General features: G+C 35.3%; 1 protein-coding gene across 2 annotated transcripts in view; it reads left to right on the top strand.

Moving 5' to 3' along the window:
* Positions 1 to 13,576, top strand: part of PDE3A (phosphodiesterase 3A) — a 306,642-nt gene that overhangs the window by 237,714 nt on the left and 55,352 nt on the right. For both annotated transcript variants that reach the window (XM_029955019.1, XM_029955020.1), the window contains exons 3-4: positions 9,547 to 9,804; positions 11,203 to 11,357. In XM_029955019.1, the coding sequence (XP_029810879.1) occupies positions 9,547 to 9,804; positions 11,203 to 11,357 (413 nt within the window). The remainder of the gene's footprint in view (positions 1 to 9,546; positions 9,805 to 11,202; positions 11,358 to 13,576) is intronic.

Raw genomic sequence — 13,576 nt, 5'->3', positions numbered from 1 at the left:
CCTTAAAAATAAATAAAACATTTTTAAAAAATAAGTATGTTTTATTTCCTAAATGATAAAACAGTGTTCTGAGTTAATTGTTGTTTTTGAGGCTGTTGAGTGACTTTGCTAGTGTCTGGAAGACATTGAGAAACAGCGGGACTGCATGAACAATTTTTGGGTTATCTGCAGATTATAGGGAAATATATAAGGACACAAGACCGTGTACTACATCCTGTTTGGTGGCACAGAATGTTCTTTGAACATCAAGAGAGAAGGAAGTTAAGAACTCTGATAATTGCTGCATTTTGCTGCGTCTCACCTTTCACATGAGGCCGGTGCACAGAGATGTTGAAACACTGTTTGATAAAGGGCCCTATATGTTTTCCTCCTACTGTACATATATATTATCTTAAGGAGAAAATCCAAATGTAAACTCCTATTCCCTGCCAGAAAATTAAAATAAGCAAACATCTGCTTCCTTAGGATGGCATTTAGCCAAAGTTCAGCCTACAATGAGTTACTGCAAAATTTTCACATGATTTCATTTTTAAAAAATTTCCCAACCAACTTCAAGTCTAAAATTATAAATGAGTCCTATGAAAGTATAAACACATATGCAATTTTGCTGGCTTTGAGGTCAGAACCAGTAATACACCAAAGACCATTTATCAATTCAGCTCACCTTCTAAGTGAATTTGGTACTTCAAAGACCAAGATGCTACTCCCTGGTGCCACAGGCAGCCTCCCAGAGAAAGAATTGGAGGGTTGGGGGTGGCAGACTGTGCTTTAGAAATGAAGGGGACCATCCCCAAAAACCTATCAGGCATCTTTTCCCAGCATTGAGGACCAAAGTTGGGTAAGAAAAGTCCCAGTGACTCTCTATGTGTCATCTCTTAAACTGTTGATTCCCCTCTTACCCCAGCTCACTCTTCATCCTGAAAATGTTCTTCCCATGCTCTGTTTGCCTCCCAGGGTGCCTCCCAGGATGACTAAATAGAAAAGACAAAAAAAAAAAAAAAAAAAAAAAAAAAAAAAAAACCTTTCCAACAATGGAGCTAAGATGCCTGCTTTTTGAATTCCTTTCACATACGGTGTTATAAATTATACCAATGCAATCAACCATATTAACTGAAACCAGGACTTTTGTACAATTACTTTCTGAGAGCCTAAAATTAATCTCAGAATGATTTTGAGTATATGGGAGTAGGGAATACGATCTTTAGATTTACCCAGAATAAGAAGTGAAAGTATTCAGGTTTTCATTTTTGTTATTTTGTTTTTGTTGATAAAAAATTAGATGCTGCCTTCAGTTATGAAGAAACTACTGTGCCAGTATACGTCGAAGACAAACACATGTGCAGTCCTTTACCACAATGTTTTAGTGCAATAATAATACTGGTGGTGATATATAATATTTATCGAACATGTACAGTAGGCCAACCAACTCTGCTGAGGACTCTGTGTGCATGATTTCATTTAATCATCAATTATGTATAGTTTCCTATAATAATACAATATTATCATCCGTGTTTTGGATATAGGCAGTCTAGCTGTAGAGCCTCTGCTCTTAAAGGGCCCATGTACCAATTCATAAAATAAAAATTTGATATAGATGAATGAGTGAAACTTCCTCTCTCTTATCCCAGTTCTGTATAACTTTACTTTCCAGCTTCTCACATATACAAACTTCCAGATTACATATGTGATAAAAAAAAATAGGCACCTATTTCTTTTTTGCACCTCATGTGCTAATTCATAAACCAAAGTTTACTTACTACTCCTTGTTTCAGGAGTGGTAATGAACTAATTATGACATAACTATTATTAAAAGTTCCTTTCATGGAAGGCTTCCAAGTGAAAGGTGTTATATTTAAATTTGCAGCCTCTCTGGAAAACAGTGTGGAGGCTCCTCAAAAAACTATCCATAGAACTCCCTTATGACCCAGCAATAGCACTGCTAGGGATTTGCCCAAGGGATACAGAAGTGCTGATGCATAGGAGCACATGTACCCCAATGTTCATAGCGGCAATGTCAACAATAGCCAGAACATGGAAAGAGCCTAAATGTCCATCACCTGATGAGTGGATCAAGAAGATGTGGTATATATACACAGTGGAATACTACATGGCAATGAGAAAGAATGACATATGGCCATTTGTAGCAAAATGGATGGACCTTGAGGGTGTCATGCTAAGTGAAATAAGTCAGGCAGAGAAGGACAGAAACCGTATGTTTGCACTCATAGGTCTAACAGGAGAACAGGAGAAACCTAATGGAGGACCAGGGGGCGGGGAAGAGGGAAAGAGAGTTGGGGAGAGAGAGGGACGCAAAACTTGAGAGACTATTGAATGCTCAAAACGAACTGAGAGGGGAAGGGGGAGGGGGAAAAGAGGTGGTGGTGATGGAGGAGGGCACTTGTGGGGAAGAGCAGTGGGTGTTGTATGGAAACCAATTTGACAATAAGCTATTTAAAATAAAATAAGATGGCATTGAACCCTCTTAACAGATATAATCAGGACTGTAGTTGGTCTGATCATTTAAAAAACTTTAGAGCAGAGAATTATGAAAATTTGACCTACATTTTCTGTACCTCTCATGATATATTTTAACTTAATACATATAAACATGCAGGCTTTTACACATCTTTTGATGAAGGACCAAGACTGTTCCCTTTGAGCAGGTGTCCACTGTATTGACTGGAGTTGCAAATTGTCTTTCTTCCATGCGCCACACCTGAACCTCAGTGTACACACTGCCTGTTTCAGTTTATTTTACAGTGGAAATGACTTAAGCACTTACAAAAGCATTCTGAGTTCAAAATCTTTCGGGTATGTTGTCATTTTCTTTTTGTACCCTTACAGTTGTACCTCCCCTACTTAATTTAACAGAAATAAGTATTAGGGCTTCACTTTTATGAAATGTATTTATGAAGTCTTTAAAGCTGTTCAACCCAGTTTTCAGAGGAAGTTGTTCAGTTTTTATTCATGTGTCACTGACATAATGGATTTTTTATTAGCATAGGTAACTTACAGTGACAAAATACAACTGGCCTCCACAAATGTGGAACCAAAGGAAACTGACCTTGGGCAAATGTACAAGTCCACTCTTGGGAAAACCATGTGGAAATTCCAGAGAATAGCCTGTTTCCCCATGAGCACTCAGTGGACACTAGGCATCTTAACAGAAAAGAAACAGCACCAGTGACTCAATAAGTTATAAGGTAGAGCTTGGGTAAAACTAGCGATGAGTGAAACAAATATTCTGTCTACATAATATCTTTTAAATTGTTTTTTAAAAATTTTAAATGCTTACCTATGTCAAGAAATAAGTTTTAAAATCATTTTTTCTTTCTTCTTTGATATATGTTTATGTGTATATGTGGAATGCTTTAGGTTTATAGAATTGGAAGGGACCTTGGAGAAATCTAACCCAGTTCTCTGATTTCACAAGGAGGGAGCCTGTCTGCCCCCAGTGGATACAGCACTGCCTAGAGACAGTCTGTGTGGTTGGTGTTGGAAACCATCATAAAGTATTAATGGTTCTAATTTGAAGCAAATAGTATCTCAAATAGGTTACTTAGATAATTGTCTTCAATTCTGGTTCTTTAGTATTTGTAACCTACCTTTTGAGTTTCATGTAGAATTATCAAGAAAGGCTTTTATCCTACTTCTAATTCTGTTTTTTTTTTTCCCAGTCAAAATAAATTTCCAAAGCAAATGACTCATCAGATGATTCACTAATTCATGGAGTCAGAAGACTTGAGGGTTATTACATCTTCCACCTCTAAGAGGGGATGTATTCAACCTATTTATCAGTTTAATCTTTGCTTCAAAACGTGTAGGAAGAAAAGCTTGTAACTTGACTATATTGTTGCTGCCTCCAAAGAATTCATCAAGAATTAGATGCATTACCTTCACCCCACCTTCAAAACCAGATAACCTCCCTGATCATTTTGAGCACCAGTTTGCTGTTGACCTTAAGTTTCCCAGTCCTTTTCTAAGATTTTTCTCTTGGGCATCTTCTTGTTCTTTAAGTGAAATGATGTTTGTTTGCTTTTTTGTTTTCATTTACCTCAGTCCTGTAGCTGTTTCCTAAAACTTCTTAGCAATTATTTCTTTTAGAAAGTCCCCACTTGTAAATAATATGTTGACAGAAACCCAAACACAGTACCACAGTAAATAATCTGGCATGTTACTTAGAGATGTATAATTTTATTTTATATGCTATTAGTAATTTGATCACACGGATTTAACTAGAATTTTTCAAAATTTGTAACTTGAGTGCTCTTCACAAAATGCACGTTTTATTTTTTCTGATCCCTACACATAGTCAAAGCTTTCCCTTTTATTAAACTAATAGTGTAATTTCAAAGTTTTAGCACAGCAGTAGTAAGAGTGAAAAGAAATTTTCTATAATTGGATTGATACATGCTTAGTCTAGGAGTTATGTTTAGTTTTTATATTTGTTTTTGTTTCTTTAACCTCTTACCTATAACTCCACATTTTCACCCACCTTTGGTTTTATCATGAGTGCAGTAACTTGGAAGCAACTAGCAAGACCATTTGTATATTCACATCCGGAGATGGTGAAATAGACTGGATGGAGAAAGGGGGGAAAGGATGATATATTTTAAAAACTAGATACTTTGAATCAGTTATTTTTGGTTTAATATATAAAACCACACTTTCCTCTACTGTTTATCAGACTTAAATTCCAGATTTTCTGTTTAAAGGTAGCAGTCCAAATTTGGGTGTCATTTAAATAGTATGTAGGGAATCATACTTGCATCTTCTTAAATGTTAAGTATAAATATTTCTATTATAAGGAAAGCTTGCTAAGTAGAATGTTTTATATTGTTTGATCTTTTTTTTTTTTTAAAGGAAAGGATTTGTTTGATTATGTCCACCATAAAAAGACTCAACTGTGGTTTTATGCTCTAGTATATAGTTCATTACTGCACTCAAAGATGATTTCAGACTGTTAGCTTAAGATTTCTTTAAAGTAGCTTTTGTATAAACTTAACCTTTAGTATTTATTATCACTAACATTTCACCAGTGAAATGGAATATTTCTTAGTATTGTATGCCTAGAAATTTAGTTATGTTATTTTTAAAGTTGGATAGGGTATGGCAGTATGCCCTGTGTGAGTCACTCTTGTTTCATACTTTGTATCATCTGATGGAAAAACCCTACCATTGACCAAAGAAGCCCCCCTCTCCTAAAATTCCTTGTTACTTACTCCTTGGACTCGCCTGTGTCTTTATAACTTGCCTGCTGCATATTGAAATAGCAGCCTGTCTGCCTTTCAGTGGGTCACGTGTGGTTAGTCTTGGAGATTTTGTGGCACACAAATCTGATTGTTGGTTTTAGATTTTACACTTCATTGAAGTGTTATTGGTTATTTGAGCCAAAAAGTGGTTATTTGAGCCAAAAAGTGGTGATAACTTCTTTGTGTGATGCAACTTTTGACTTTTATACAATTCTGTTCTTAAATCAGGAAACCAGTAGAGCAAAGACCCGATTTCATTCCAGTATTAAATATACTTTATTAAAGTACACTTTTTTCAATAGTAAAACTGTTCACTTTGCTTTCATAGCCAATTCCAATATGATAATTTGCTACTTACTGGCATTAATATTGCTTTGCTTTTGCTGGAAGACCTTTGCTTTTACAAAAGCTATGGCATAAATAACATTGAAATATATAACATGCTTGTTTTCTAAATTCTTATGTTAACATTAACAATGACAGGAGAATGAGTTTTCAGTACTGTTTCTATTTTAAGGTTACTTATAAAATGTTTAATTTTTTTCTGAGTATATAAATGCATTAAAAAATGTTATAAGAAGTCATAAAATTAGAGAATTATAAAAAACACTTGTTCTCTCACCAATAATTCATTCAAAATTATAGTTCTAATTATCAATGAACATGCTCTACTTTTGATTCAGGTTTGTAAATTTTGTATGGTGAGAGCATTTTGAGAAGACTTCTTTAATTATTAAGTATTAGAACATAAACTGTTAATTTCATTGTCAGAGTGTCTGAAAATTTTATGTCCTAAAAACAGTTTGACTTAAATTTTCATCTTTTAAGGGGAACAGTAGAGTGATTTGTTATTTTGTTTATTAGAAAAAAAACATAGTTAGGAATAAATATTAGTTTTTCAGAAGGCCGCACTGAGTGTGTTTTTTAGGAGAATCATAATTAGAAATGCACTTGAAAATATGTGTTTCCAAAGGGAAATGTTAACTTAGTTCAGTGGTATTTCTCATGAACAGTTTTGAAGTTGACAATGTAGGTACCATGTGTGAAGTATGCATAATTGTGTATCCTAAAACTAACATTACACTTAAATTTGTATATTGGTTCATAACAGATATTTAATCCTCCAAACAGAGAAAAGCATTGCACAGTGATTAAATTAAGCATTAGATAATTAGATAATTACAGATCTATTTAGGAACACGATAAAATAATTAAAATGTATCTTGGTCTATAGGGTTATTAGCACCTAAGCTATAGATCAGAGTATCTTTATTTGTAGCCTGATGTTTCCATGTTTCAGCTATCTGATTATAATTTTGGCAAGTTATCTTAATAAAAATGAAATTAATAAATGAAGTACCTACTTTGTAGACTTGTGCTGAATAAGTATCAGCTGCCACTGTGATCATTATGGTTACTATTATTCCATGGTAAAAGACACGACTATTTTATACTGTATCTTTACAGAAAAATTTATCCATTATTTATAGTTGTTACAAGACTATATGTCTTCCTGTATGTTGGGTGTTTTCATCATTTTTACATTTTTATGATCAAAAAAATAATGCATATTCACCTTTTTGAGGACCTACTTTTCTCCACTAGTGAACAATATGAGTGTGTTTTCAAGTAATCATTTATAGATCTACCCGAATCTTTTTTTATGTATTTTTTTATTTTGAGAGAGAGAGAGAGAGAGAGAGAGAGAGAGCGGGAGGGATGGAGGGAGGGGCAGAGAGAGAGGGAGACACAGAATCCGAAGCAGGCTCCAGGCTCCGAGCTGTCAGCAAAGATCCCGACTCGGGGCTCAAACCCACAGACTGTGAGATCATGACCTGAGCTGAAGTTGGATGCTTAACCGAATGAGCCACCCAGGCGCCCTTCTTTTTTTTAAAAACAATGTACCAGTGTATAATATACTTATAATATAACTTTGTATCATTTTCCCTGTAGATGAGCATTTATGACAATTCTCTGGTTGTTACAAGAGTATTATTGTACTCTTTATGTCTTTGTCCTCGAATTTTTACATATTTGCAGTTTTTCTTTAGATGTCTGTCAGCATTGTTTTACTGGATGATAGGATATATATATTTAAATGACAAATTGACAATGCAGCAAAATGCCCTTCCACAATTACTGGGTTATTTTGACTCACTGCCTATTTCCCCAAACTCTTACTAATACTTGGTGCTATCGATCCTTTATTATTTTGCCACTTGGATGAGTGAAATTTTTCATTATATTCATTTGCATTTTTAAAAATGAGGAGAGGAGTAGATTTTTATATATTTGATTACTTACATTTTGTTTGAATTGTCTGTTCATTCCCTTTATCCAAATTTGTCTTTTACTGATTTTTTTAGAAGCTCTTCATTTGGGTATGTTTTGTCTTCTCTGGGGGGCAAATATTTTCTCACCATTCTTTAATTTTGCTTATGGTATATTTTCTTACATAGAAGCTTATGTCTTTATTCTAATCTGCCATATATTTCATTGAAAGTTTATGAATTTATGTAATTTTTTCTAACATTCCAAGATTATAATTTAATTCCCAGTATTTTCTTTTACTAAATTGCTTGTCATTTTATATGCTTAATTTTTTCATCTCTCTGGAGGTTATTTTTGAGTCTGTTATGGATGATTAAGCTTTTCTTCCAAATATATAGCCAAGCTTTTTACATCCTCTTATTGAAAAACTCCAGAATTATCGTTATTATTTTTACCATTATCAATATTGAGCTCTTCCCGTTGCCAGCACAGTGCTGAGTGCTTTACATGTATTTCCCCATTTAACTTTTACAGCCTTCTGAAGTTGGCGCTATTACTCTATTTTTACAGATGTAGAAATCACGGGACAGAACCTTAGTGACTTGACAGATCATGCAGCTAGAAAGCGGTAAGGTTAGGAGTCAAGATGTGGATGTAGTAACCTAGTTTCAGAATCTGTCTCCTGATCACTGACTGCAATTATGCAGTTTGTGCGTTCCCTGTGCCTCATAATGTGGCACCGTTCCCATATTAGGAATTATCTGTGTGCTGTCTTTAAGCTTCACACCTACTCTCATAGCCTTGACGCTGCCCATCCTCTCTTTTGCTCTCATGCCTTCGTGCCTCATTCTGGCCTGACCAGCAGGGCAGGGAACATACCTGTCCTGTGTTTTTGTGTTCTTCCTTCCTTCAGCAAATACAGAGTAATGACTCTCAGTGTTAGAGGCACTTTGCAAAATATGACAGTAGTAACACAGAATATCAGAACTAAAATTCCTATTCTTACCAACCCCAAGAAGAGGGGCAGCGTGTGAATTTGATCACAAATGAAGCAGCTTTTTGTGCTTATCTTTTTTTTTACATTTTTAAAAATTTTGAATATAACACAATTTATTTTTTTAACATATGCAATTATTTTCCATCATTTACAATACAGTAGTTACAATGACACTCCAAACAGAAAAGCAAAGTAAAAAATCAAAACACCAACTTCTATTTCAAGTAATTAGACTTATACAGAAATTAGAAGGTTAAGTAACAACTAGTTAATCACCTAATTTCACAGCTCTCTGAAGTGGCAATCGTTATATAGCAGCTTATCTGTGATACATTCAAGATACATGATACAATTTATTACTTGCCCATAAGCTACAACACAGCCTGCTTAATACCTCTCCTTAAATTATTTAATATTAGTTAAATAACTACCATATACCAGGCTAAACTGTCATGTTAAAATATTACTGAAATTAAAAGTTTACAGTACATTGGGGCACCTGGGTGGCTCAGTCAGTTAAGTGTCCGACTCTTGATCTCAGCTCAGGTCTTGATCTCAGTGTTGTGAGATCAAGCCCTGTGTTTGGCTCTGTGCTGGGCATGAAACCTACTTAGAAAAAAAAGGGGGAGGAGAAAAAAGTTTGCAGTATATTAATGTTACTTTCAGAATGAAATTTCTAAATAATGTGTAATTAAATGTTGAGCTCTTCATAAGGAAAGGCTGGTAGGAAGTGTTTTTTCCAGCTCTCTGAAACCTCTTGCCTTTGAAAAGCTAGTGTTTAACTTTTGGATTTCTTCAAATATGTCATACCTATCCCCAGGTTCTAACATTAAAAAACATGCCATGAACATATAAACAGCAAAAGACTTGGCACATTTGGGCAAAATTTGAAACAGAAATGTGACTTGAATGTACTTTACTGCAACCTGAAAGAGTCGATCAGCCCATTTTTGAGAAAAAGCCCAGTTTGGTCTGTGCCTTCAGCTTCAGCTCTTTTCTCACTTGACTGTTCCTTTGGTGTCTCAGTCTTCAGGAACCAGTATTACTGTGGATATTGCCGTGATGGGTGAAGCTCATGGCCTCATTACCGACCTCCTGGCAGACCCTTCCCTGCCTCCCAACGTGTGCACATCCTTGAGGGCCGTGAGCAACCTGCTCAGCACACAGCTCACCTTCCAGGCTATTCACAAGCCCCGTGTGAATCCTGTCATTTCCTTCAGTGAAAATTACACCTGTTCTGATTCTGAAGAAGGCTCTGAAAAAGACAAGCTGGCTATTCCCAAGGTAAGTATTAATGACATATTACTGGAAAGGTTACATTTTTTGTTTTGTCTTCTAGGTCTGTTTCTTTCACCCCAAACCTTTATGGAAGGTTCATCATGGTGATCAAAGTAATATAAATTTAAACCTAAGGACTTGTGTCCTTATACCTAATAGCTTTCTACAAATGAAAGCTTTACCTTTTTATGTTACCTTTTTTTTATTCAGACTTTGAAGAAGTTTTTACTCTTATATGCCAGTCTCTGTTCTGGGAGATAAAGATGTAGCAGTGAGGGTTGGGGGTGTGAAAAAGACCCTGTTCCCATTCTAATGTAGGGTTATGTTTAATTTCCGGTGTCTTCTGAAGCCCAAAGATGCTCTGCTTGTGATTTCTTTATGTGATATCCTTCAGAGTACCCTCCTGGCTTTCCCAAACCCAAGAAGTTTTGAACTCAGACCATTTTTAATTGATTTTGGAGGTAAAAGATGGTGATTTGTGATTTGTAGAATTCTTTCTTTTTACATATAGGAGTTTTACAAATGTAAGCTGTAGGAAATCAGATCCTTCACCCACTTTAGACCTTGTATGTGAATGGGTCATATTAAAGACTAAAAAAAAGCCAACTTTAAGTCATCTCTGGCACATCCTTCACAGTAGTGTTTGCTGAACAGGCATCTCTCCTCTTTAGTGAGTAGTCAGTCAGTAACACTCGTTCTTTAGCTTTTCTGAGTCTCTTGACTCAAGAATGTGTTTTTCAGACAACTTTGTCAATTAGGTATTTACATCATTATTTTGTTGAACATCTTCTCTGCAAAAGGTATGGCTAAGCATGATAAGGAATGGAGAGAGATTAACTGATTCCTTTCATCTCAGAATACACATGAAGTTAGGCATCAATCTTGATATTTCAAGTGAATGACCTTTTCTCTTACTATTGAATTACCTTCTAAGATGAATATTCAGACCTTTAGGAAATATCAGAAGCTAGTATCAGAGATATTCTCTTTTTTTTAATGTTTATTTTTGAGAGAGGGAGAGTGTAAGTGGGGGAGGGGCAGAGAGAGAGAGGGAGACACAGAATCCTAAGCAGGTGCCAGGCTCTGAGCTGTCAGCATAGACCCTGATGCAGGGCTCTAACTCATGAACCACAAGATCGTAACCTGAGCCAAAGTCAGATGCTCAGCTAACTGAGCCACCCAGGAACTCCTGTCATTATTGAAATGAAGATCCCAAAATGTTAGTTTTATACTATACATTCTTTTATTGAAATTCTGACCACCCAGATTCCAGATAGATAATATTCATTCAATCAATTTTGATAAATTCACTTCCAATTTAAAGCCCATTTCCTCCCATTATATTACATAGAAGTTAGTGATCAAAAATATGCTTGGTAACAAATCAACACTTCCTTCTTCTAGCGTCTGAGAAGGAGTTTGCCCCCTGGTTTATTGAGACGAGTTTCATCAACTTGGACGACCACCACCTCAGCCACAGGCCTCCCCACCTTGGAGCCGGCCCCAGTCCGGAGGGACCGTAGCGCCAGCATCAAACTGCACGATGCATCTTCATCAAGGTTAGACTATGCTCCTGTTGGTTTCACATCGTTTAGTAAAGTTATTTACCGGAAGGAATTATAAATTACAGAGGAAAGGTAGCCCAATTAATTACAGTTGCCTGGAGGCCAACTTCAAAAATGAAGAAGTATATGGTTTAACTGTAGAGTAGCACTATAGGGATCAATATGAGACAATTAGGTGTAAGTTGTGTTGTGTGACCTTAAATGTAATGGGAACAGGGACTTGAGATGATGCCCGCCACTGTAACAAGATGAGAAGAATTGAGTCTAGAGTAAAGGTAGGCTAGATCTTACAAAGACTGAGATTCATTTTGAGTTTCTTAAATCAAAAGCATCCAACCCCACATTTGCAAATTGTTAGATTTCCCCCAGCCCACCAGCCCAGTTATCCTAGCATGATATGAAAGGCAAAATATCAGATCAAAAAGTAGATCGTCATCCTGAGGGTACCTGGATATGTTGAAATATTTGGTGATTTAAAGTTCATTTAGAGAACAAATTGGTGGTTGCCAGAGACAGGATGTGGGAGTAGGGTGGGCCAAATAGGGAAAGGGGGTCGAAAGGTACAAACTCCAGTTTTAAATAATTGTGACAGGGATATAATATATAGCATGGTGACAATAGTGAATAATACTGTATCACACATTTGAAAGTTGCTAAGGAAGTGAATCTTAAAAGTCCTCATCTCAAGAAAATGAAAAATTTTTTTAACTGTGTGGTGATGGACGCTAACTAGACTTATTTTGTTGATTATTTCACAATATATCCAAAATTCAAATCTATTATACACCTGAAACTAATATGTTGATAATATCTCAATTGAGAAATAATACAGACTTTATTTATCATATTAGTTACAATTTTTAAAGTGATTTAAAAGCCAGAATTGCCAAAACTAAAGAAAAGATAGTGTTAAGATCTAGAAAGAATTTTGAAGAAAACTTCATCGTGAAAGAGGTGCTTTTAGAGGGAACTACTGTGTTTGTCCTTTTCTAGTTAGAATAAAAAATAGCATACTTTATATGAATTCGGTAATTTCGAGATTATTTTCCATACAATTTCAGGTTTTTGATACATTTGCATCGGTTTTATTAATGATGTAATGACTGAAAAATAATCACATATTTGTTGAACTCCATGAAGACAATTTTAGAAGTCATTTTCTTCTAATCTTGGCCTTGAATATCAATAAAGCAGTATTTGGGGATTGGCAAAGAAATGGAAACCTTTCAAATCATAAGTTTAATGACTAACTTTACTTTGTCATTTAAAAATATGTTTAATTGGTTGTCTCATATTAACATGGATAGTCTAATGAACCTATATAATCGGAAGCAAACTCAAATGATTCTTTCATATATCAGGGGAATCCTCCATTTTATTACCTGGACTTCTGTAAAACTTTAAATGCCACCACACGAGAAGATTACCCAATCTGATTCATGAACATTTACTAAAGTTTTAAATTACAGTCTTTAGTGATATTTTCTTCTGAAAATGTTGACCATTGTCAGTGTCTCCAACAGCAAATAATGATAAGTGATAGTGAATCCTAATTAAATATTTGTTCCTTGAGAAAATGAATTTTGGGGGCACCTGGGTGGCTCAGTCAATTAAGCACCTGACTTTGGCTCAGGGCATGATCTTACAGTTCATGAGCTTAAGGGCCACGTTGGGCTCTGTGCTGACAGTTCAGAGCCTAGAACCTGCTTCAGATTCTGTGTCTCCCTCTCTCTCTGCCCCACCCCTGCTTGTGCTCTATCTCACTTTCTCAAAAATGAATAAATGTTAAAAAAGTTTTTAAAAAAGAAATAAAATTAATTTTATTCTCAGCATATATCCTTAGGAAAGTTATTTTACTGACCAATTTTGCCAAGATTTCTATCATAGAAAAGCTAGTTCTCCATGATTTTCTTTGCATACAGCAACTTTGCCAGAAATCCATTTGTGCATTTTTAAATGTCTCCTTTCTTTCTGTAATTGTTAATTCTGGCCATATTTCATTTCTTGTATTTCTTTTCTTCTTAGTTAAGTGAGATTAGGGACTGTAATTGAATTATCAAGCAGAGGGTTTCAAGAACTTTTATGAGCTAAACTCTCAGGGATCCTGTCATCCTGCTTAATGAAATAAATACTCATAATCAAATATTTTCAAAATAGTTAAGGAAGAGCATATAACCCACTCATTTTCTTTGTCCAAAAAAAAAAAAATATAG

The sequence above is a fragment of the Suricata suricatta genome, chromosome 10 (assembly GCF_006229205.1).
Source record: "Suricata suricatta isolate VVHF042 chromosome 10, meerkat_22Aug2017_6uvM2_HiC, whole genome shotgun sequence".
NCBI classification, from domain to species: domain Eukaryota; kingdom Metazoa; phylum Chordata; class Mammalia; order Carnivora; family Herpestidae; genus Suricata; species Suricata suricatta.
The sequence above is the reverse complement of the archived record's forward strand: the minus strand, read 5'-3'. Positions and strand labels throughout refer to the sequence as shown.